Genomic DNA, 25,525 nt, shown 5'->3' with positions numbered 1-25,525 from the left:
GCAGCGCTCCCTCAGTACTGCCCCTCCGACAGTGCAGCGCTCCCTCAGTACTGCCCCTCCGACAGTGCAACACTCCCTCAGTACTGCCCCTCCGACATTGCAGTGCTCCCTCAGTATTGCACCTCCGACAGTGCATCACTCCCTCAGTACTGACCCTCTGACAGAGCAGCACTCCCTTAGTACTGCCCCTCAGATAGTGGGGCGCTCCCTCAGTACTGCCCCTCCGACAGTGCAGCGCTCCCTCAGCACTGACCTTCCAACAGGGCAGCGCTCCCTCAGCACTGCCCCTCCGACAGTGCAGCTCTCCCTCAGTACTGACCCTCCGACAGTGCAGCGCTCCCTCAGTACTGCCCCTCCGACAGTGCAGTGCTCCCTCGGTACTGCACTTCCGAGAGTGCAGAGCTCCCTCAGTACTGCTCCTCTGACAGTGCAGCACTCCCTCAGTGCTACCCCTCTGATTATGCAGTGCTCCCTCAGTACTGCCCCTCCGACAGAGCAGTGCTCCATTAGTACTGCCCCTCCGACAGTGCAGCGCTCCCTCGGTACTGCATCTCCGACAGTGCAGCGCTCCCTCAGTCCTGCCCCTCCGACATTGCAGCGCTCCCTCAGTACTGCCCCTCCGACAGTGCAGCGCTCCCTCAGTACTGCCACTCCGACAGTGCAGCGCTCCCTCAGTACTGCCACTCCGACATTGCAGCGCTCCCTCAGTACTGCCCCTCCGACATTGCAGCGCTCCCTCAGTACTGCCCCTCCGACAGTGCAGCGCTCCCTCAGTACTGCCACTCCGACAGTGCAGCGCTCCTTCAGATCTGCCCCTCCGACAGTGCAGCGCTCCCTCAGTACTGCCCTCCGACAGTGCAGCACTCCCTCAGTACTGTCCCTCTGGCAGTGCAGCGCTCCCTCAGTACTGCCTTTCTGACAGTGCAGCGCTCCCTCAGTACTGCACTTCCGACAGTGCAGAACTCCCTCAGTACTGCCCCTCCGACAGTGCAGTGCTCCCTCAGTACTGCCCCTCCGACAGTGCAGCACCCCTTCAGTACTGCCCCTCCGACAGTGCGGCGCTCCCTCAGTACTGCCCTTGCGACAGTGCAGCACTCCCTCAGTACTGCCCCTCCGACAATGCAGCACTCTCAGTACTGCCCCTCCGACAATGCGGTGCTCCTTCAGAACTGCCCATCCGACAGTGCAGCAGTCACTCAGTACTGCCCCTCCGACAGTGCAGTGCTCCCTCAGTACTGCCTCTCCGATAGTGCAGCGCTCCCTTAGCACTGCCCCTCCGACAGTGCAGCGCTCCCTCAGCATTTACCTTCCGACAGTGCAGCACTCCCTCAGTACTGCCCCTTCGCCAGTGCTGCGCTCCCTCGGTACTACCCCTACGACAGCGCAGAGCTCCCTCAGTACTGATCCTCTGACAGTGCAGCGCTCCCACAGCACTGCCCCTCTGACAGTGCAGCGCTCCCTCAGTACAGCCCCTCCGACATTGCGGCGCTCCCTCAGTACTGCCACTCTGACAGTGCGGCACGCCTTCAGTACTGCCCCTCTGACAATGCAGTGCTCCCTCAGTACTGCCCCTTCGACAGTGCAGTGCTCACTCAGTACTGCCCCTCCGACAGAGCAGCACTCCCTCAGCGCTGCCCCTCCGACAGTGCAGCGCTCCCTCAGTACTGGCCCGACAGTGCTGCGCTCCCTCAGTACTGCCCCTCTGGCAGTGCAGTGCTCCCTCAGTACTGCCCCTCCGAAAGTGCAGAGCTCCCTCATTACTGCCCCTCTGACAGTGCAGCGCTCTCTCAGTACTGCCCCGCCGACAGTGCGGCGCTCCCTCAGTACTACCCATCCGACAATGCAGTGCTCCCTCAGTACTGCCCCTCCGACAGTGCGGCGGTCCCTCAGTACTTCCCCTACAACAGTGCACCGCTCCCTCAGTGCTGGCCCACCGAATATGCAGTGTTCCCTCAGTACTGCACCTCCGACAGTGCAGCGCTCCCTCAGTACTGCCCCTCCGACAGTGCAGCGCTCTCTCATTCCTGCCCCTCGGACAGTTCAGTGCTCCCTCATTACTGACCTTCTGACAATGCAGCGCTCCCTCAGTACTGCCCCTCCAACAGTGCAGCACTCCCTCAGCGCTGCCCCTCCGACAGTGCAGCGCTCCCTCAGTACTGCCCCTCCGACAGTGCAGCACTCACTCAGCGCTGCCCCTCCGACAGTGCAGCGCTTCCTCAATACTGCCCCTCCGACAGTGCAGTGCTCCCTCATTACTGCCCCTCCAACAGTGCAGCGCTCCCTCAGTACTGCCCCACCAACAGTGCTGCGCTCCCTCAGTACTGCCCCTCCGACAATGCAGCACTCCCTCAGTACTGCCCCTCCGACAGTGCAGAGCTCTCTCAGTACTTCCCCTCCGACAGTGCAGCGCTCCCTCAGTACTGCCCCTCTGACAGTGCCCACGTTCCCTCAGTACTGTCCCTCCCACAGTGCAGCACTCCCTCGGTACTGCCCCTCTGACAGTGCAGCGCTCCCTCAGTATTGCCCCTCCCACAATGCAGCACTCCCTCAGTACTGCCCCTCCCACAGTGCAGTGCTCCCTCAGCACTGCCCCTCCAACAGTGCAGCGCTCCCTCAGTACTGCCCCTCCGAGAGTGCAGCGCTCCCTCAGTACTGCCCCTCCGAATCTGCAGCGCTCCCTCAGTACTGCCCCTCCGACAGTGCAGCGCTCCCTCAGTACTGCCCCTCCGAGAGTGTAGCGCTCCCTCAGTACTGCCCCTCCGACAGTGCAGCGCTCCCTCAGTACTGCCCCTCCGACTCAGTACTGCCCCTCCGAGAGTGCAGCGCTCCCTCAGTACTGCCCCTCCGACTGTGCAGCGCTCCCTCAGTACTGCCCCTCCGACTGTGCAGCGCTCCCTCAGTACTGTCCCTCCCACAGTGCAGTGAACTTTGAAAATACATATTTGAATTGGAGAGGAAGATGGCTGCTTCTTACCGTATTGATAATGCTTTCTTTGGCAAAGGTGTCCTCGGTTTTCTTGAGAATTGCCTTGAGTAGTAGCGGGTATTTGGTCAGACGTTGGTGAGGCTTCACTAACATGTCGTTCAGTCTCATACGGTTGCTCTGTTTGTGTGTTTCCGCCCACTAATGTAAAACCGAGTCTGTAATGAATAATTAACTACTATAGTAGGCCCGAGAGCCTCCTGTCCCCTCCCTGGGGTCAGTGAGCCTTGATCCACAGGCCCGAGAGCCTCCTGTCCCCTCCCTGGGGTCAGTGTGCCTTGATCCACAGGCCCGAGAGCCTCCTGTCCCCTCCCTGGGGTCAGTGTGCCTTGACCCACAGGCCCGAGAGGCTCCTGTCCCCTCCCTGGTGTCAGTGAGCCTTGATCCACAGGCCCGAGAGCCTCCTGTCCCCTCCCTGGGGTCAGTGAGCATTGATCCACAGGCCCGAGAACCTCCTGTCCCCTCCCTGGGGTCAGTGAGCCTTGATCCACAGGCCCGAGAGCCTCCTGTCCCCTCCCTGGTGTCAGTGAGCCTTGATCCACAGGCCTGAGAGCCTCCTGTCCCCTCCCTGGGGTCAGTGAGCCTTGACCCACAGGCCCGAGAGCCTCCTGTCCCCTCCCTGGGGTCAGTGAGCCTTGATCCACAGGCCCGAGAGCCTCCTGTCCCCTCCCTGGGGTCAGTGAGCCTTGACCCACAGGCCCGAGAACCTCCTGTCCCCTCCCTGGGGTCTGTGAGCTTTGATCCACAGGCCCGAGAGCCTCCTGTCCCCTCCCTGGGGTCAGTGTGCCTTGACCCACAGGCCCGAGAGCCGCCTGTCCCCTCCCTGGGGTCAGTGAGCCTTGATCCACAGGCCCGAGAGCCTCCTGTCCCCTCCCTGGGGTCAGTGAGCCTTGGTCCACAGGCCCGAGAGCCTACTGTCCCATCCCTGGTGTCACTGAGCCTTGATCCACAGGCCCGAGAGGCTCCTGTCCCCTCCCTGGGGTCAGTGAGCCTTGATCCACAGGCCCGAGAGCCTCCTGTCCCCTCCCTGGGGTCAGTGAGCCTTGATCCACAGGCCCGAGAGCCTCCAGTCCCCTCCCTGGGGTCAGTGAGCCTTGATCCACAGGCCCGAGAGCCTACTGTCCCATCCCTGGTGTCACTGAGCCTTGATCCACAGGCCCGAGAGGCTCCTGTCCCCTCGCTGGTGTCATTGAGCATTGATCCACAGGCCCGAGAGCCTCCTGTCCCCTCCCTGGGGTCAGTGAGCCTTGACCCACAGGCCCGAGAGACTCCTGTCCCCTCCCTGGGGTCTGTGAGCTTTGATCCACAATCCCGAGAGCCTCCTGTCCCCTCCCTGGGGTCAGTGTGCCTTGATCCACAGGCCCGAGAGCCTCCTGTCCCCTCCCTGGAGTCAGTGAGCCTTGACCCACAGGCCCGAGAACCTCCTCTCCACTCCCTGGTGTCACTGAGCCTTGATCCACAGGCCCGAGAGCCTCCTGTCCCTCCCTGGGGTCAGTGTGCCTTGATCCACAGGCCCAAGAGCCTCCTGTCCCCTCCCTGGGGTCAGTGTGCCTTGACCCACAGGCCCGAGAGAATCCTGTCCCCTCCCTGGTGTCACTGAGCCTTGATCCACAGGCCCGAGAGCCTCCTGTCCCTCCCTGGGGTCAGTGAGCCTTGATCCACAGGCCCAAGAGCCTCCTGTCCCCTCCCTGGGGTCAGTGTGCCTTGACCCACAGGCCCGAGAGAATCCTGTCCCCTCCCCGGGGTTAATGATCCTTGACCCACAGGCCCGAGAGGCTCCTGTCCCTTACCTGAGGTTAATGATCCTTGACCCACAGGCCCGAGAGGCTCCTGTCTCCTCCCCGGGGTTAATGATCCTTGACCCACAGGCCCAAGAGTCTCCTGTACCTTCCCTGGGGTTAATGATCCTTGACCCACAGGCCCGAGAGTCTCCTGTCCCCTCCCCGGGGTTAATGATCCTTGACCCACAGGCCCGAGAGTCTCCTGTCCCCTCCCCGGGTTTAATGATCCTTGACCCACAGGCCCGAGAGTCTCCTGTCTCCTCCCAGGGGTTAATGATCCTTGACCCAGAGGCCCGAGAGCCTCCTGTCCCTCTGTCCCTTCCCTGGGGTTAATGATCCTTGACCCACAGGCCCGAGAGGCTCCTGTCCCCTCCCAGGGGTTAATGATCCTTGACCCACAGGCCCGAGAGTCTCCTGTCCCTTCCCCGGGGTTAATGATCCTTGACCCACAGGCCCGAGAGTCTCCTGTCGCCTCCCTGGGGTTAATGATCCTTGACCCACAGGCCCGAGAGGCTCCTGTCCCCTTCCCGGGGTTAATGATCCTTGACCCACAGGCCCGAGAGGCTCCTGTCTCCTCCCTGGGGTTAATGATCCTTGACCCACAGGCCCGAGAGGCTCCTGTCCCTTCCCCGGGGTTAATGATCCTTGACCCACAGGCCCGAGAGGCTCCTGTCCCTTCCCCGGGGTTAATGATCCTTGACCCACAGGCCCGAGAGTCTCCTGTCCCCTCCCCGGGGTTAATGATCCTTGACCCACAGGCCCGAGAGGCTCCTGTCTCCTCCCCGGGGTTAATGATCCTTGACCCACAGGCCCAAGAGGCTCCTGTCCCTTCCCCGGGGTTCATGATCCTTGACCCACAGGCCCGAGAGGCTCCTGTCCCTTCCCCGGGGTTACTGATCCTTGACCCACAGGCCCGAGAGTCTCCTGTCCCTTCCCCGGGGTTAATGATCCTTGACCCACAGGCCCGAGAGGCTCCTGTCTCCTCCCTGGGGTTAATGATCCTTGACCCACAGGCCCGAGAGGCTCCTGTCCCTTCCCCGGGGTTAATGATCCTTGACCCACTGGCCCGAGAGTCTCCTGTCCCTTCCCCGGGGTTAATGATCCTTGACCCACAGGCCCGAGAGGCTCCTGTCCCTTCCCCGGGGTTACTGATCCTTGACCCACAGGCCCGAGAGCCTCCTGTCCCTTCCCCGGGGTTAATGATCCTTGACCCAGAGGCCCGAGACACTCCTGTCTCCTCCCTGGGGTTAATAAGTCTTAACCCACAGGCCCAAGTGGCTCCTGTTCCCTTCCCGGGGTCAGTGAGCCTTGATCCACAGGCCTGAGAGACTCCCGTCCCCTCCCCGAGGTAAGTGAGCCTTAACCCACAGGCCCGAGAGGCTCCTGTCCCCTCCCCGGGGTCAGTGAGCCTTGACCCACAGGCCCGAGAGACTCCCGTCCCCTCCCCGAGGTAAGTGAGCCTTAACCCACAGGCCCGAGAGGCTCCTGTCCCCTCCCCGGTGTTACTGATCCTTGACCCACAGGCCCAAGAGGCTCCTGTCCCCTCCCCGGGGTCAGTAAGCCTTGACCCACAGGTCTGAGAGACTCCTGTCCTCTCCCCTGGTTCAGTGACTGTTCACCAGAGGCAGTAAATTACAGGGACAAGGAGGGAGAGAGGGAGAGACAGAGAGAGGGAGAGACAGAGAGAGAGAGAGAGACAGAGAGAGAGAGAGAGAGAGACAAAGAGAGAGAAAGAAAGAGAGACAGAGGCAACGAGAGAGAAAGAAAGAGAGACAGAGAGTGGGAGAGACAGAGAGAGACAGAGGGAGAGAGACAGAGAGAAAGAGAGACAGAGAGAGAGAGAGACAGAGAGAGAGGGAAAGAGAGAGAGAGAGAAAGAGACAGAGAGAGAAAAGGGAGACAGAGAGAGAGAGAGACAGAGAGAGAGAGAGAGACGGAGAGAGAGAGAGACAGAGAGAGAGAGAGGGAGAGAGACAGAGAGAGAGAGAGAGAGAGAGAGAGAAAGAGACAGACAGAGAGAGAGACAGAGAGAGGCAGAAAGAGAGAGAGAAAGAGAGACAGAGAAAGAGTGAGAGATAGAGAGAGTGAGAAAGAGTGAGAGACAGAGAGAGACAGAGAGAGAGAGAGAGACAGAACGAGAGAGAGAGAGAAAGAGAGAGAGACAGAGACAGAGAGAGAGAGAGAGACAGAGAGAGAGAGAGAGAGACAGAGAGAAAGACAGAGAGAAAGAGTGAGAGATAGAGAGAGTGAGAAAGAGAGAGAGACAGACAGAGAGAGATAGACAGAAAGAGAGAGAGAGAGAAAGAGAGAGAGACAGAGAGAGACAGAGACAAAGAGAGGATATAGTGATCTGGGATGTTATGATTAAGGTTATCCACCAGGTGGTGCTGTAGCCAATGCTGCTACTAAAGTCAGAGGTTTGCTTCCTGTTAAGGTCAGAGGTTTGCTTCCTGTTAGGTCAGCACAAGGTGGAATGCCAGGATGCTGATGCAGGCCGTCTGTAAACGTGTTTCCCAGTTGTTAATAAAGTACTCGTGTTAATTCTACGATATCGCCTCTTTGAGTCCTTGTTCCACTTAATGGATTTATCACATTTGGCGACGAGGCAACTTAAGGACCCTGCATAAAGAAGAAAAGTCTGCCGGGACGTTTAAACAACAAAATCACGAGCTAAAGTTAGCTACAAGCTGGAAGAGAGCATGGCTGCCACGGCAGGAACGGTTTCCGCTTTTGATATTCAAGCACAAACCTGGGAAGAATACTGTGAAGTGTTGGGTTATTTTTTCGAAGCAAATGAAATAAATGATGCCGGAAAAAGGAAAGCCATTCTGCTTAGTTCAGTGGGAAGCCAAACCTACAGATGAAAAATCTGCTCAGTCCTGAAAAGCCTGGAGACAAATTATTTGTTGAATTAGTGGCTTTGCTAAAAGAACATTTCAACCCTAAGCCTAGTGAGATTGTACAGCGGTTCAAGTTTAATTCAAGGAACAGGAAAGAGGAAGAGAGCGTAATGGACTATGTAGCGGTGTTGCGTAAATTAGCACAAGATTGCAATTATGGGAACTACCTGAAGGAAATGCTGCAAGATAGGCTAGTTTGCAGAATTATGGACGACCGAATGCAGCGTAGATTATTATCTGAGACTGGGCTTACTTATGAAAAAGCATTGGAACTTGCTCAAGCCATAGAGACAGCGAACCGAGATGTAAAAGAAATACAGGGTTCAGACAGGGCTAATGCTAAGCAAGTTGCAGGTCAGGTTGTTGTGCACAAGTTGAACATGCGTCAGAAACCACAACGTGAGCATGTGAAGGCATGTTATAGATGCAAGGGTGATCACCTGGCGAGTGAATGCCGGTTTCTGGAGGAAAAGTGCTACAAGTGTGGGAAACAAGGACACATAAAAAGAGCTTGCAGGGCGAAATCACCTGTGGAGGAATCCAAACCAAAAGGGGGAGGACAGCAAAACCAAGGGAGGGAAGTGAAAAAACATGGAGCACACCACATCAGCGGGGAAGCTGAGGAAGAAGAGGACATGTTCATAATGTATAGCATGTTAGAGAACATTCCAAAAGTGGCTCCTATCACATTGCAACTGACAGTAAATGACTCTAAGGTGAACTTTGAAGTGGATACAGGGTGCGGCATGACCATAATAAACAAGGCAGAGTACTCAAAATTGTGGAACCATGCAAATGTTCCAGATTTAAAGCCTTGCTCCCTGCATCTTAAAACATATACAGGTGAACGAGTAGCAACATTAGGTACAGCTAAGGTAACTGTGCAACACAGGGACACAGTGGAACAGCTACCTGTAGTTGTAGTATCGGGTACCGGACCAAACCTGTTAGGTCGGGGCTGGATAAAAGAACTTAAATTAGACTGGGGAGCAGTACATCAAATAGATGCGGGCAAACAGTTGACTTTGCAAGAAGTGTTGAGCGAACATGAGAATGTGTTCAAGGAGGAACTTGGCACATTTAATGGCCCCCCAGCTAAGATTTATGTAGACAAGGAGGCACCGCCAAGGTTTTTTAAACAACGACCTGTGCCTTATGCCATGAAACCGAAGGTAGAGGCTGAGCTTGACCGTCTATTGAGAGAGAACATACAGGAGCCAGTGAAATGTTCGGAATGGGCAGCTCCCATAGTACCTGTTTTAAAACCGGATAATTCGGTAAGACTCTGTGGAGACTATAAATTGCCTGTCAATCGGGTGTCCAAACTAGAGCAGTATCCGATTCCCAAAACAGAGGATCTCTTTGCAAACCTGGCTGGAGGAAAGAAATTCACAAAGTTGGATATGAGTCATGCCTACTTGCAGATTACACTGGATGACGAATCAAAGAAGTATGTCACCATAAATACACACAAGGGCTTGTTTACATATAACCGCTTACTGTTTGGTGTCTCATCTAGTCCAGCTATCTTCCAGAGGACAATCGAAGGTGTACTGCAAGGGATTCTACATGTTTCCATCTATCTGGATGACATTCTGGTGATGGGAAGAACCGACCAGGAGCATCTGAGCACTCTGAGAGAGGTACTACAGAGATTGGAGAGGGCAGGGTTCTGGCTCAAGAGGAGTAAGTGCACTTTCCTGGGGAATGAGGCAGTATTCCTGGGACACAGAGTGGATGCCACCGGGCTCCATCCACTCAAGGAGAAGGTACAAGCACTGCAGGACGCCCCTGCTCCTACAAATGTGGCTGAGTTAAAAGCTTACCTGGGACTGCTGAACTATTATAACAGGTTTTTACCAAACTTGTCAACTGTGTTAGCACCTCTTCACAAACTACTGCGCAAGGAGACACAGTGGCAGTGGGGGGAGGAGCAGGGGGTTTCATTTGAACAGTCCAAGAAACTGATGCTGTCGTCGGATGTGCTGGTTCACTACAATGCAGAGAAAGACATCATTCCCTCTTGTGACGCTTCACCTTACGGGGTGGGGGCAGTTCTTTCACACTGCATGGAAGATGGAACTGAAAGACCAATAGGGTTTATGTCCCGAACTCTAACAGCAGCGGAAAAAACTATTCCCAGTTAGACAAAGAGGGGTTAGCAGTAATGTTTGGGTTACTGAGGTTCCACAAGTACATATATGGCAGGAAGTTCACCATATGCACCGATCATAAACCTCTTCTCTCTCTTTTCAATGAAATGAAAGCAGTTCCACAGATGGTGTCACCCCGGATCCAGAGGTGGGCAGTGACGTTGAGGGCATATGAGTATGTCATCGTTTACAAGGCGGGCAAGTACCATGGGAACGCAGATGCCTTGAGCCATCTTCCACTGCCAGGCACACCTATCCGTGCAGCTCCAGAGGACAGAGTTTTGATGTTGGAGGACACTGACACGGCACTTGTGACTGCAGAGCAAGTAAGAACATGGACAGGTAAAGATCCAGTACTGTCTAGAGTTCGAGAATATGTGGTGAGGGGATGGCCACAGCATCTGGAAGGGGCTGACTTCACACCCTACAGTGTCAGGAAAACAGAGCTGAGTGTGCAGGATGGTTGCGTGTTGTGGGGAGCACGAGTGATTATTCCACGGCCAGCACGACAGTCTATCCTAGAGCAACTACATCAGTGTCATCCTGGGGTCTCGCGTATGAAAGCCTTGGCTAGGAGTTACTTGTGGTGGCCAAAGCTAGCTGAGGAGATAGAAAATCTAGTCAAGACATGCAGCACTTGTCAGGAACACCGGAAGGCACCAGCAGCGGCTCCTCTCCACCCGTGGGAGTGGCCGGATAAACCATGGAGAAGATTGCACTTAGATTATGCGGGTCCATTCATGGGGAAGAAGTTCCTCATAATCATTGATGCACATTCCAAATGGGTGGATGTTTATCCTGTAAATTCTGCTTCCGCCACTAGTACTATAGACTGCCTGCGTCGGAGCTTCAGAAATCAAGGGCTACCGGAGATCGTGGTGAGTGACAATGTCACTTGTTTTGTGAGTACAGAGACAAAAGAGTTCTTGAGAAAAAATGGCATAGTGCAGGTGACCTCGGCTCCATATCATCCGTCCTCGAATGGACTTGCGGAGAGAGCCGTACAAACATTTAAGGAGATGATGAAAAAAAGTGCAGAAGGGAGTTTAGCAGCCAAGGTGTCACGAGTTCTGTTCAGCTACAGAATAACACCTCAATCCACCACAGGATGTTATTAGGTCGTAGACTATGCTCCACTCTTGGCCTTGTCCACCCAGACCTAAAAAGGAAAATGAAAAACAGACAAAACAAACAAAAAGAGAACCATGACAAAAGAACAAAGAGCCAAAGTTTTGGGGAAGGAGATGCGATCCTTACCAGGAATTTCAGTTATGGACCAAAGTGGATTCCTGGCGTCATAGACTCAATGACAGGTCCAGTATCATACAAGGTCATGTTGGGAGATGGTAGGGTAGTACGCAGACATGTAGATCAGATACTTCCCAGACAAGGGGAAATTGAAATGAAGGTTCCAGATGCAATGACTGAAGACAGGGTTGCCCCCAGTTATCCAAGTGCATCTGTGGTACCACCACCAGGGACAGAGATAATTCCACAGGAACCTATCCGTCAAGAGGAAACCATCGTTGCAGAGTCAGATACTCTGAGCACTGCTCAGGAGCAGCTGGTGGCTTCACCACAAACAAGCAGGGACTTTACTGTTAGATGTTCACAAAGGACTCGCAAGCCACCAAAGAGATTGATACTGAACTGTTAGATTCATCAAGTATGGAACATGATGAATGGAGACTCCTTATGTGACCCGCAGGAATGGTTGTTTGTTAAGAAATTCATACTGAAATCTTAAGGGGGGAGGGATATAGTAATCTGGGATGTTATGATTAAGGTTATCCACCAGGTGGTGCTGTAGCCAATGCTGCTACTAAGGTCAGAGGTTTGCTTCCTATTAAGGTCAGAGGTTTGCTTCCTGTTAGGTTAGCACAAGGTGGAATGCCAGGATGCTGATGCAGGCTGTCTGTAAACGTGTTTCCCAGTTGTTAATAAAGTACTCGTGTTAATTCTACGATATCGCCTCTTTGAGTCCTTGTTCCACTTAATGGATTTATCAGAGAGAGGAAGAGAAAGAAAGAGAGAGAGAGAGAGCTGGAGACAGAGAGAGACAGACAGAGAGACCGACAGAAAGAGAGAGAGAGAAAGAGAGAGAGAGACAGAGAGAGAGAGAGAGAGTGACAAACAGAGAGAGAGACAGAGAGACAGAGAGAGAGACAGAGAGAGAGAGAGAGAGAGAGAGAGAGACAGAGAGAGAAAGACAGAGAGAGAGAGAGACAGAGAGAGAGAGACAGAGAGAGAGAGACAGAGAGAGAGATAGAGAGAGACAGAGAGAGAGAGAAACAGACAGAGAGTGAGAATTAATTTTACAGCGCTCCAAGTCTCAGTCTCCTTGGTGACTTGTTGAAATGTCCGCCCGGTTACCGTGACGACTTGTGCCTACCTTGACATACATGGCGAAAAGTTTGTTGTCTTGTTGGGTGACGTGAGCATACTGAAGACAGCGAGCTTCGGAGAGACAATAGCTGATGTAGGCATGGAACCGATCCGGGAACTGTGGGGTCGGGAGTGAGAGAGAGGGAGGTTGGTACAGCATTAGTCTGTCGCACTGCTCGCTCCCTCCCTCCGTCCTCCCCCTTCATCATCTACCTCCCCCTTCCTCCCTCCGGCCTTCCCCTCGCTCATCCCCCTCTCCCTCCCTCCACCCTCCCCCTCGCTCATCTCCCTCTCACTCCCTCCCTCCGCCCTCCCCTTCATCATCCACCGTTCCCTCCCTCCCTCTGCCCTCCCCCTCCCTCATCCCCCTCTCCCTCCCTCCCTCTGCCATCCCCCTCCCTCATCCACCTCTCCCTCCCTCCCTCTCTCACTCCCCCTTCATCATCCAACTCTCCCTCCCTCCGCCCTCCCCTTCATCATCCACCGCTCCCTCCCTCCCTCTGCCCTCCCCCTCCCTCATCCACCTCTCCCTCCCTCCGCCCTCCCCTTCATCATCCCACTCTCCCTCCCTCCCTCCACCCTCCACCCTCCCTCATCCACCTCTCCCTCCCGCCCTCCACCCTCCGCTTCATCATCCCCCTCTCCCTCCCTCCGGCCTCCCCCTCACTCATCCACCTCTCCCTCCCTCCCTCTGCCCTCCCCCTTCATCATACCCCTCTCCCTCCCTCCCTCCACCCTCCGCTTCATCATCCCCCTCTCCCTCCCTCCGCCCTCCCCCTCACTCATCCACCTCTCCCTCCCTCCCTCTGCCCTCCCACTTCTTCATCCCCCTCTCCCTCCCTCCCTCCACCCTCCCCTTCATCATCCACCTCTCACTCCCTCCCTCCCTCCCTCCCCCTTCATCATCCACCTCTCTCTCTTTCCATCTCTCCCCCTTCAACATCCACCTCTCCCTCCCTCCCTCCGCCCTCCCCCTCGCTCATCCACCTCTCCCTCCCCCCCCGTCCTCCCCTTCATCATCCCCCTCTCCCTTCCTCCCTCCGTCCTCCCCCTCGCTCATCCACCTCCCCCTCCCTCCCTCTGTCCTCCCCCTTCATCATCCCCATCTCCCTCCCTCCCTCCGTCCTCCCCCTCACTCATCCACCTCTCCCTCCCTCCCTCCGTCCTCCCCCTTCATCATCCAGGGCCTTAAAATATATCATTTATCTGTAGTATAATTGGTGGGATTGATTTGATTTAATTTAATTTCAATTAATTAAAGGGTAAGTCATGGCAGGACAGCCCGGTGCCGTGGTATGCTCCTCCTGCGCTATGTGGGAACTCAGGGACACTTCCTGTGTCCCTGACAACTATGTGTGCAGGAAGTGTGTCCAGCTGCAGCTACTGGCAGACCGCATTGCGGTGCTGGAACAGCGATTGGATACATACTGGACCATTTGCGATGCTGAGGACGTCGTGAATAACACGTTTAATCAGTTGGTCACACCGCAGGCAAAGGTTGGAGAGGCAGAAAGGGAACGGTTGACCAACAGGAAGAGTACTAGGCACAGGCAGGTAGTGCAGGGGTCCCCTGTGAACATCCCCCTCTCAAACAGATACACCACTTTGGATACTGATGGGGGGGATGGCTTATCAGAGGAAGGCAGCAGCAGTCAACTTCCTGGCACCAGGGGTGGTTCTGCTGCACAGGACAGGAGGAAAAAGAGGGGTAGAGCTATAGTAATAGGGGATTCTATTGTAAGGGGAATAGATAGGTGTTTCTGCGGCCGCAAACGAGACTCCAGGATGGTGTGTTGCCTCCCTGGTGCAAAGGTCAAGGATGTCTCAGAGCGGCTGCAGGGCATTTTGGAAGGGGAGGGTGAACAGCCAGTTGTCGTGGTGCATATAGGCACCAACGATATAGGTAAAAAACAGGATGAGGTCCTAAATGCTGAATATAGGGAGTTAGGAGGTAAGATAAAAAACAGGACCTCAAAGGTAGTAATCTCAGGATTGCTACCAGTGCCACGTGCTAGTCAGAGTAGAAATAGAAGGATATTTCAGATGAATGCGTGGCTGGAGGAATGGTGCAAGGGGGAGGGATTCAAATTCCTGGGACATTGGAACCGGTTCTGGGGGAGGTGGGACCAGTTCAAACCGGACGGTTTGAACCTGGGCAGGGCCGGGACCAATGTCCTAGGGGGAGTGTTTGCTAGTGCTGTGGGGGAGGGTTTAAACTAAAATGGCAGGGGGTTGGGAACCTGAGCAGGGAGACAGAGGAAAGGGAAACAAGGATAAAAGCAAAAGATAGGAAGGAGAAAAACAAAAGTGACAGGCAGAGAAATCAAGGGTTTAAATCAAACATGGCCAGAGCAAATAATAATTCTAAAAGATCTAAGAGCGTTAAAAAAACAAGCTTGAAGGCTTTGTGTCTTAATGCGAGGAGCATTCGTAATAAGGTGGATGAATTAGCTGTGCAAATAGAGGTAAACGAATATGATATGATTGGGATTACGGAAACATGGCTCCACGGTGGCCAAGGCTGGGAACTCAACATCCAGGGGTATTCAATATTCAGGAAAGATAGGCAGAAAGGAAAAGGAGGTGGGGTAGCATTGCTGGTTAAAGAGGGGATTAACACAATTGAAAGGAAGGATATTAGCTCTGATGATGTGGAATCTGTATGGGTAGAACTGAGTAATATCAAGGGGCAGAAAACGTTAGTGGGAGTGGTATATAGACCTCCAAACAGTAATGCGGAGGTCGGGGATGGCATTAAACAGGAAATTAGAGAAGCGTGCAATAAGGGCACAGCAGTTATCATGGGTTACATTAATCTACATATAGATTGGGCTAACCAAATTAGTAACAATACTGTGGAGGAGGAATTCCTGGAGTGTATCCGGGATGGTTTCCTGGACCAATATGTCGAGGAACCAACTAGAGATCAGGCCATCTTAGACTGGGTATTATGTAATGAGAAAGGATTAATTAGCAATCTTGTGCAAGGTCCCTTGGGTTGGAGCGATCATATATGATAGAATTCTTCATTAAGATGGAGAGTGAAATAGTTGACTCAGAGACTAGGGTCCTGAATTTAAATAAAGGAGACTACGGTGGTATGAGGTGCGAGTTGGGTAGGATTGATTGGGGAATGTCACTCAAAGGGTTGACGGTGGATGGGCAATGGCAAACATTCAAAGATCGCATGGATGAACTACAGAATTTGTTCATCCCTGTTTGGCATAAAAATAAAACAAAAAAGGTGACTCAACTGTGGCTAACAAGGGAAATTAGGGACAGCATAAGATCCAAGGAGAGGACATACAAATTGGCCAGAAAAAGCAGTAAACCTGAGGATTGGGAGCAGTTTAGGATTCAGCAAAGGAGGACAAAGGGATTAATTAAGAGGGGGAAAATAGAGTATGAGAGTAAGCTTTCAGGGAACATAAAAACTGACTGTAAAAGCTTTTATAGATATGTGAAGAGAAAAAGATTGGTGAAGTCAAGCGTAGGTCCCTTGCAGTCAGAATCAGGGGAATTTATAATGGGGAACAAAGAAATGGCTGACCAATTAAATACATACTTTGGTTCTGTCTTCACAAAGGGGGACACAAATAACCTCCCAAAGATGTCGGGGAACATAGGGTCTAATGAAAGGGAGGAACTGATAGAAATCAGTATTTGTAGGGAAATGGTGTTAGGGGAAATTGATGGGATTGAGGGCCGATAAATCCCAGGGGCCTGATAAACTACATCCTAGGGTACTTAAGAAGTGGCCCAGAAATAGTAGATGCATTGCTGGTCATCTTCCAAAATTCGATAGTGTCTGGAACTGTTCCCATGGATTGGAGGGTAGCTAATGTAACCCCACTATTAAAAAGGGTGGTAGAGAGAAAACAGGGAATTATAGACTGGTAAGCCTGACATCGGTAGTGGGGAATATGCTAGAGTCCATTATATCCATTATAAAAGATGTAATAGCAGAGCACTTGGAAAACAGTGACAGGATCGCAGAAAGTCAACATGGATTTACAAAAGGTAAACCGTGCTTGACTAATCTACTGGAATTTTTTGAGGATGTAACTGGTAAAATAGATAAGGGAGAACCAGTGGATGTGGTGCATTTGGACTTTCAAAAGGCTTTCGATAAGGTCCCGCATAAGAGATTAGCATGCAAAGTTAAAGCACATGGGATTGGGGGCAAGGTATTGACTTGGATAGAGAACTGGTTGGCAAACAGGAAGCAAAGAGTTGGAATAAACGGGTCTTTTTCCGAGTGGCAGGCAGTGACTAGTGGGGTACCGCAGGGATCGGTCCTTGGACCCCAGCTATATATTGATGATCTGGATGAGGGAACTAGATGTAATATCTCCAAATTTGCACATGACACAAAGCTGGGTGGGCGTGTGTGCTGTGAGGAGGATGCCGAGAAACTCCAGTATGATTTGGACAGGTTGGGTGATTGGGCAGAAGCATGGCAGATGCAATAAAACGTGGATAAATGCAAAGTTATCCTCTTTGGTGTCAAAAACAGGAAGGCAGATTATTATCTGAATGGCAATAGATTGGGAGAAGGGGAAGTGCAACGAGGCTTGGGTGTCCTTGTGCACCAGTCGCTGAAGGTAAGCATGCAGGTGCAGCAGGTGGTTAAGAAGGCAAATGGTATGTTGGCCTTCACAGCGAGAGGGTTTGAGTACAGGAACAAGGATGTCTTGCTGCAGTTGTACAGGGCCTTGGTGAGGCCACATCTTGAGTATTGTGTGCAGTTTTGGTCGCCTTATCTGAGGAAGGATGTTCTTGCAGAAGGAGTGCAGCGAAGATTCACCAGGCTGATTCCTGGGATGGCAGAAATGACGTATGAGGAGAGATTGGGTTGATTGGGCTTGTACTCGCTGGAGTTTAGAAGAATGAGAGGGGATCTCATTGAAACTTATAAAATTCTAACAGGACTAGACAGACTAGATGCAGGAAGGATGTTCCCGATGGCGGGGGAGTCCAGAACCAGGGGACACAGTCTAAGGATAAGGGGTAAGACATTTAGGACAGAGATGAGGAGGAATTTCTTCACCCAGAGAGTGGTGAACCTGTGGAATTCTCTACCACAGAAGACAGTTGAGGCCAATTCATTAAATATATTCAAGAAGGAGTTAGATATATTTCTTAAGGCTAAAGGGATCAAGGGATATGGGGAGAAAGCAGGGACCGGGTACTGAATTTGGATGATCAGCCATGATCTCATTGAATGGCGGAGCAGGCTCGAGGGGCCGAATGGCCTACTCCGATCTTCTATGTTTCTATGTTTCTATCCCTCTCTCCCACCCTCCCTCCCTCCCCCTTCATCATCCACCTCTCCCTACCTCCCTCCGCCCTCCCCTTCATCATTCCCCCTCTCCCTCCCTCCCTCCCTCCCCTTTCAACATCCACCTCTCCCTCCGTCCCTCCCCCTTCATCAGCCCCCTCTCACTTCCTCCCTCCACCCTCCCCTCCCCCCCTCATCCACCTCTCGCTGACTCCCTCCGCCCTCCCCTTCCACTCCCTCATCCACCTCTCCCTCCCTCCCTCCGCCTTCCCCTCCCCATCCCTCATCCACCTCTCCCTCCCTCCCTCCGCCCTCCCCTCCCCCTCATCTAACTCTCCCTCCCTCCCTCCGCTCTCGCCCCGCTCTCACCTCACCTCCCTCATCCACCTGTCCCTCCCTCCGCTCTCCCCTCCCCTCCCTCATCCACCTCTCCCTACCTCCCTCCGCCCTCCCCTTCATCATTCCCCCTCTCCCTCCCTCCCTCCCTCCCCTTTCAACATCCACCTCTCCCTCCGTCCCTCCCCCTTCATCACCCACCTCTCCCTCCCTCCCTCCGCCCTCCCCTTCATCAGCCCCCTCTCACTCCCTCCCTCCACCCTCCCCTCCCCCCCATCCACCTCTCGCTGACTCCCTCCGCCCTCCCCTTCCACTCCCTCATCCCTCTCCCTCCCTCCCTCCGCCTTCCCCTCCCCATCCCTCATCCACCTCTCCCTCCCTCCCTCCGCCCTCCCCTCCCCCTCATCTAGCTCTCCCTCCCTCCCTCCGCTCTCGCCCCGCTCTCACCTCACCTCCCTCATCCACCTCTCCCTCCCTCCGCTCTCCCCTCCCCTCCCTCATCCACCTCTCCCTCCCTCCCTCTGCCCTCCCCTCCCTCATCCACCTCTCCCTCCGTCCCTCTGCCCTCCCCTCCCCCTCCCTCGTCCACCTCTCCCTCACTCCCTCCGCCCTCCCCTACTCCTCCCTCATCCACCTCCCGCTCCCTCCCTCCGCCCTCCCCTCCCCCTCTCTCATCCATCTCCCTCCCTCCACCCTCCTCTCCTCCTCCCTCATCCACCTCCCGCTCCCTCCCTCCGCCCTCCCCTCCTCCTCTCTCATCTATCTCTCCCTCCCTCCTTCCGACCTCCACTCCCCATCCCTCATCCACCTCCACCTCCCTTCCTCCGCTCTCCCCTCCCCCTCCCTCATCCACCTCCAGCTCCCTCCCACCGCCCCCCCCTCCCCCTCCCTCATCCACCTCTCCCTCCCTCCGCCCTCTCCTCCCCCTCCCTCATCCACCTCTCCCTCCCTCCCTCCATCTTCCCCTCCCCATCCCTCATCCACCTCTCCCGCCCTCCCTCCGCCCTCCCCTCCCCCCACATCCACCTCTCCCTCCCTCCCTCCGCTCTCCCCTCCCCTCCCTCATCCACCTCTCCATCCCTCCCTCCACCCTCCCCTCCCACTCCCTCATCCACCTCTCCCTCCCTCCCTCAGCCTTCCCCTCCCCATCCCTCATCCACCTCTCCCTCCCTCCCTCCGCCCTCCCCATCCCCCTCCCTCATCCACCTCTCCCTCCCTCCGCTCTCCCCTCCCCCTCCCTCATCCACCTTTCCCTCCCTCCATCCGCCCTCACCTCCCCTCCCCCTCCCTCATCCACCGCCCGCATCCCTCTCTCCGCCCTCCCCCTCCCTCATCCACCTCTCCCTCCCTCTGCTCTCCCCTCCCTCATCCACCTTTCCCTCCCTCCATCCGCCCTCACCTCCCCTCCCCCTCCCTCATCCACCCGCCCGCTATTCCCTCCTCCACCCTGCCCCCTTCCTCATCCACCTTTTAACACTGTTGTCCCTCCGCCCTCCACCCTTGACCCTCCCCTCCCCCCATCCGCACCTCCCCCTCCACTCCTCCGTAATCTCTCCTCCCCCAACCCTTCCACCTCCACCCCCTCACTCCCCCTTTAAAGGAGGGAGAGGTGAAGAGGTTTAGGGAGGGAATTCCAGAACTTAGGGCCCAGGCAGCTGAAGGCATGGTTGCCAATGGTGGAGCGATGGAAATCGAGGGATGCGCAAGAGGGCAGAATCGGAGGAGATCAGAGATCTCGGAGGGTTGTAGGGGCTGGAGGAGGTTACAGAGATAGGGAGTGTTGGAGGAGGTTACAGAGATAGGGAGGGTTGTAGGGGCTGGAGGAGGTTACAGAGATAGGGAGGGTTGTAGGGGCTGGAGGAGGTTACAGAGATAGGGAGGGTTGTAGGGGCTGGAGGAGGTTACCGAGATAGGGAGGGTTGTAGGGGCTGGAGGAGGTTACAGAGATAGGGAGGGTTGTCGGGGCTGGAGGAGGTTACAGAGATAGGGAGGGTTGTAGGGGCTGGAGGAGGTTACAGAGATAGGGAGGGTTGTAGGGGCTGGAGGAGGTTACAGAGATAGGGAGGGTTGTAGGGGCTGGAGGAGGTTACAGAGATAGGGAGGGTTGTAGGGGTCTGGAGGAGGTTACAGAGACAGGGAGGGTTGTAGGGGCTGGAGGAGGTTACAGAGATAGGGAGGGTTGTAGGGGCTGGAGGAGGTTACCGAGTTAGGGAGGGTTGTAGGGGCTGGAGGAGGTTACAGAGATAGGGAGGGTTGTAGGGGCTGGAGGAGGTTACAGAGATAGGGATGGTTGTAGGGGCTGGAGGAGGTTACAGAGATAGGGAGGGTTGTAGGGGCTGGAGGAGGTTACAGAGATAGGGAGGGTTGTAGGGGCTGGAGGAGGTTACCGAGATAGGGAGGGTTGTAGGGGCTGGAGGAGGTTACAGAGATAGGGATGGTTGTAGGGGCTGGAGGAGGTTACAGAGATAGGGAGGGTTGTAGGGTCTGGAGGAGGTTCCAGAGATAGGGAGGGTTGTAGGGGCTGGAGGAGGTTACCGAGATAGGGAGGGTTGTAGGGGCTGGAGGAGGTTACAGAGATAGGGATGGTTGTAGGGGCTGGAGGAGGTTACAGAGATAGGGAGGGTTGTAGGGGCTGGAGGAGGTTACAGAGATAGGGAGGGTTGTCGGGGCTGGAGGAGGTTACAGAGATAGGGAGGGCTGTAGGGGCTGGAGGAGGTTATCGAGATAGGGAGGGTTGTAGGGGCTGGAGGAGGTTACAGAGATAGGGAGGGTTGTAGGGGCTGGAGGAGGTTACAGAGATAGGGAGGGTTGTAGGGGCTGGAGGAGGTTACAGAGATAGGGAGGGTTGTAGGGGCTGGAGGAGATTACAGAGATAGGGAGGGTTGTAGGGGCTGGAGGAGGTTACAGAGATAGGGAGGGTTTGTCGGGGCTGGAGGAGATTACAGAGATAGGGAGAGTTGTAGGGGCTGGAGGAGGTTACAGAGATAGGGAGGGTTGTAGGGGCTGGAGGAGGTTACCGAGATAGGGAGGGTTGTAGGGCTGGAGGAGGTTACAGAGATAGGGAGAGTTGTAGGGGCTGGAGGAGGTTACAGAGATAGGGAGGGTTTGTAGGGGCTGGAGGAGGTTACAGAGATAGGGAGAGTTGTAGGGGCTGGAGGAGGTTACAGAGATAGGGAGGGTTTGTAGGGGCTGGAGGAGGTTACAGAGATAGGGAGGGTTGGAGGGGCTGGAGGAGGTTACAGAGATAGGGAGGGATGTAGGGCTGGAGGAGGTTACTGAGATAGGGAGAGTTGTAGGGGCTGGAGGAGGGTACAGAGATAGGGAGGGCTGTAGGGGCTGGAGGAGGTTACAGAGATGGGGAGGGTTGTAGGGGCTGGAGGAGGTTACAGAGATAGGGAGGGTTGTAGGGGCTGGAGGAGGTTACAGAGATAGGGAGGGTTGTAGGGGCTGGAGGAGGTTACAGAGATAGGGAGGGTTGTCGGGGCTGGAGGAGGTTACAGAGAAAGGGGGGGTTGCAGGGGCTGGAGGAGGTTACAGAGATAGGGAGGGTTGTAGGGACTGGAGGAGGTTACAGAGATAGGGAGGGTTGTAGGGACTGGAGGAGGTTACAGAGATAGGGAGGGTTGTAGGGGCTGGAGGAGGTTACAGAGATAGGGAGGGTTGTCGGGGCTGGAGGAGGTTACAGAGATAGGGAGGGTTGTAGGGGCTGGAGGAGGTTACAGAGATAGGGAGGGTTGTCGGGGCTGGAGGAGGTTACAGAGATAGGGAGGGTTGTAGGGACTGGAGGAGATTACCGAGATAGGGAGGGTTGTAGGGGCTGGAGGAGGTTACAGAGATAGGGAGGGTTGTAGGGGCTGGAGGAGGTTACAGAGATAGGGAGGGTTGTAGGGAATGGAGGAGGTTACAGAGATAGGGAGGGTTGTCGGGGCTGGAGGAGGTTACAGAGAAAGGGGGGGTGGGGGGTAGAATGGGGTAGAAGCCATGGAGGGGATTTGAAAACGAGGATGAGAAGTTTAAAATCGAGGCGTTGCCGGACTGGGAGCCAATGTAGCTCAGTGTGCACGGGGGTGATGGGTGAACGGGACTTGGTGCCGGTTAGGGCACGGGGGTGATGGGTGAACGGGACTTGGTGCCGGTTCGGGCACGGGGGCAGCAGTGTTTTGGATGAGTTCAAGTTTATGGAGGGTGGATGATGGGGGACCAGCTGGAAGAGCGTTGGGATAGTCGATGTCGAGACTGAACAAAGGCAGGGATGAAGCCAACCGGTTGCCTCTAATTGCATTCACTCTGCTTTTTGCTAATAACTTTGTCCGACCAGCCAAATACCCCCTGATCCCGAACTCAGCCAACACCCACATACTGTCCTGTGTTTGGGGATAATCTTAGGCCTTGCTTTAACCCATTGAGATCCCCCCCTGCTAACTCTCCGACCACAACCCCCATTGTTCATAGAAACATAGAAGATCGGAGCAGGAGTAGGCCATTCGGCCCCTCGAGCCTGCTCCGCCATTTAATGAGATCATGGCTGATCATCCAAATTCAGTGCCCGGTCCCTGCCTTCTCCCCATATCCCTTGATCCCTTTAGCCTTAAGAAATATATCTAACTCCTTCTTGAATATATTTAATGAATTGGCCTCAACTGCCTTCTGTGGTAGAGAATTCCACAGGTTCACCACTCTCTGGGTGAAGAAATTCCTCCTCATCTCAGTCCTAAATGGTTTACCGCTTATCTTTAGACTGTGACTCCTGGTTCTGGACTCCCCGACCATCGGGAACATCCTTCCTGCATCTAGTCTGTCCAGTCCTGTTAGAATTTTATAAGTTTCAATGAGATCCCCTCTCATTCTTCTAAACTCCAGCGAATATAAGCCCAATCGACCCAATCTCTCCTCACACGTCATTCCTGCCATCCCAGGTATCAGTCTGGTGAATCTTCGCTGAACTCCCTCCATGGCAAGAACATCCTTCCTCAGATAAGGCGACCAAAACTGCACACAATACTCAAGGTGTGGTCTCACCAAGGCCCTGTACAACTGCAGCAAGACATCCTTGTTCCTGTACTCAAATCCTCTCGCTACGAAGGCCAACATACCATTTGCCTTCTTAACCGCCTGCTGCACCTGCATGCTTACCTTCTGCGACTGGTGCACAAGGACACCCAGGTCTCGTTGCACTTCCCCTTCTCCCAATCTATTGCCGTTCAGATAATAATCTGCCTTCCTATTTTTGACACTAAAGTGGATAACCTCGCATTTATCCACATTATACTCCCTCCATGGCAAGAACATCCTTCCTCAGATAAGGCGACCAAAACTGCACACAATACTCAAGATGTGGTCTCTACCCCCACCCACCCCCACCACACCCAACCCCCTATCGGCGTCACCGCCCCGGCAACCGGTGCTGATGGGATGTGGCCTCACCGTACGGAATCCCTCGCAGAGTAGGACGGGGTCCAGCGCATTCCCAGAGGCCCTTGCTTGCTCCAGCACAGGCGACATCACTTCCTGCCAGAATCCCCTGTGGACCCGGATTATTTCCTCGATGTTGCTGAAGAGGCAGCGAGGGTCGACCTAGGAGACAAAGATGCTGACCTTTAACCCCTTCGGGGACCTGGGAGGGGGTCAAATCCCAGCCCTGGAGATAAAGGGGATGAACGGCTTCTCTGTGATGGGAGGACTTGTTGGGGTCAAACTCTGACCATTGAAAAGAAAGACTTGCATTTCTATAGCGCCTTTCACGACCACCAGATGTCCCAAAGCCCTTCACAGCCTATGAAGTACTTTTTGAAGCATCACTAATGTGGGAAAAGCGACAGCCAATTTGCGCACAGCAAGGTCCCACAAACAGCTACGTGATAAATGACCAGATCAGCTGGTTTTTTTTTAGTGATGTTGAAGGGGGGATAAATATTGGCCAGGACACCGGGGAGAAGTTCCCTGCCCTTCTTCGAGATAGTGCCAAAGGGTCTTTTATGTCTACATGAGAGAGCAGACGGGACCTCGGTTTAATGTCTCATCAGAAAGACGGCACCTATGAGTGCGGCGCTTCCTCAGTACTGCCCCTCCGACAGTGCGGCGCTTCCTCAGTACTGCCCCTCCGACAGTGCGGCGCTTCCTCAGTACTGCCCCTCCGACAATGCGGCGCTTCCTCAGTGCTGCCCCTGCGACAGTGCAGTGCTCCCTCAGTACTGCCCTTCCGAGAATGCAGTGCTCCCTCAGTACTCCCCCTCCGACAGTGCCCGGCTGCCTCAGTACTGCCCCTCTGACAGTGCAGCGCTCCCTCAGTACTGGCACTCCGACAGTGCCCCACTCCCTCAGTACTGCCCCTCTGACAGTGCAGCGCTCCCTCAGTACTGCCCCACCGACAGTGCAGCGCTCCCTCAGTACTGTCCCTCCGACAGTGCGGCGCTTCCTCAGTGCTGCCCCTGCGACAGTGCAGTGCTCCCCCAGTACTGCCCTTCCGACAGTGCAGTGCTCCCTCAGTACTGCCCCTCCAACAGTGCAGCGCTCCCTCAGTACTGCCCTTCTGACAGTGCAGTACTCCCTCAGAACACCCCCTCCGACAGTGCGGCGCTCCCTCAGTATTGCCCCTCCGAGAGTGCAGCGCTCCCTCAGTACTCCCACTGCGACAGTGCAGTGCTCCCTCAGTACTGCCCCTCCGACAGTGCAGCACTCCCTCAGTAATCCCCCTCGGACAGTGCAGCACTCCCTCAGTACTGCCCCTCCGAAAGTGCAGCGCTCCGTCAGTACTGACCCTCCGACAGTGCGGCATTCTCTCAGTACTGCCCCTCCGACAGTGCAGCGCTCCCGCAGTAATGCACCCTCCGACAGTGCAGCACTCCCTCAGTACTCCCCCTCCGAAAGTGCGGTGCTCCCTCAGTACTGATCATCCGACAGTGAGGCATTCCCTCAGAACTGCCCCTCTGACAGTGCAACGCTCCCTCAGTACTGACCCTCGGACAGTGCGGCACCCCATCAGTACTGCCCCTCCGACAGTGCAGTGCTCCCTCAGTACTGCCCCTCCGACAGTGCAGCGCTCCCTCAGTACTGTCCCTCCGACAGTGCAGCGCTCCCTCAGTACTGCCCCTCCGACAGTGCTGCCCCTCTGACAGTGCAGCACTCCCTCAGTACTGCCCATCCGACAGTGCTGCGCTCCCTCAGTACTGGCCATCTGACAGTGCAGCGCTCCCTCAGCACTGCCCCTCCGACAGTGCAGTGCTCCCTCAGCACTGACCCTCCGACAGTGTAGCACTCCCTCAGTACTGCCCCTCCGATAGTGCAGCGCTCCCTCAGTACTGCCCCTGACAGTGCAGCGCTCCCTCAGTACTGCCTCCGACAGTGCAGCGCTCCCTCAGTACTGCCCCTGACAGTGCAGCGCTCCATCAGTACTGCCTCCGACAGTGCAGCGCTCCCTCAGTACCGCCCCTCCGACAGTGCTGCCCCTCTGACAGTGCAGCACTCCCTCAGTACTGCCCATCCGACAGTGCTGCGCTCCCTCAGTACTGGCCTTCCGACAGTGCAGCGCTCCCTCAGTACTGCCCCTCCGACAGTGCGGCGCTCCCTCAGTACTGCCCCTCCGACAGTGCAGCGCTCCCTCAGTACTGCCCCTCCGACATTGCAGCGCTCCCTCAGTACTGACCCTCTGACAGTGCAGCGCTCCCTCAGTACAGCCCCTCCGACAATGCTGCGCCGCCTCAGTACTG

At 55.1% G+C, this 25,525-nt stretch overlaps 1 protein-coding gene across 1 annotated transcript in view; it reads right to left on the bottom strand.

Moving 5' to 3' along the window:
- Positions 1-25,525, bottom strand: part of LOC147091599 (pleckstrin homology domain-containing family G member 6-like) — a 201,505-nt gene that overhangs the window by 125,411 nt on the left and 50,569 nt on the right. The window contains exons 6-8 of the mRNA XM_085976827.1: positions 23,244-23,393; positions 12,210-12,320; positions 2,975-3,124 (exon numbers count right to left, since the gene is read on the bottom strand). Of these exons, the coding sequence (XP_085832953.1) occupies positions 2,975-3,124; positions 12,210-12,320; positions 23,244-23,393 (411 nt within the window). The remainder of the gene's footprint in view (positions 1-2,974; positions 3,125-12,209; positions 12,321-23,243; positions 23,394-25,525) is intronic.

This window comes from Somniosus microcephalus, unplaced genomic scaffold (genome assembly GCF_052327205.1).
Source record: "Somniosus microcephalus isolate GS21.2 unplaced genomic scaffold, FLI_Smic_1.0 unresolved_chr3, whole genome shotgun sequence".
Classification (NCBI taxonomy): domain Eukaryota; kingdom Metazoa; phylum Chordata; class Chondrichthyes; order Squaliformes; family Somniosidae; genus Somniosus; species Somniosus microcephalus.
This window is presented reverse-complemented; position numbering and strand designations above follow the sequence as displayed.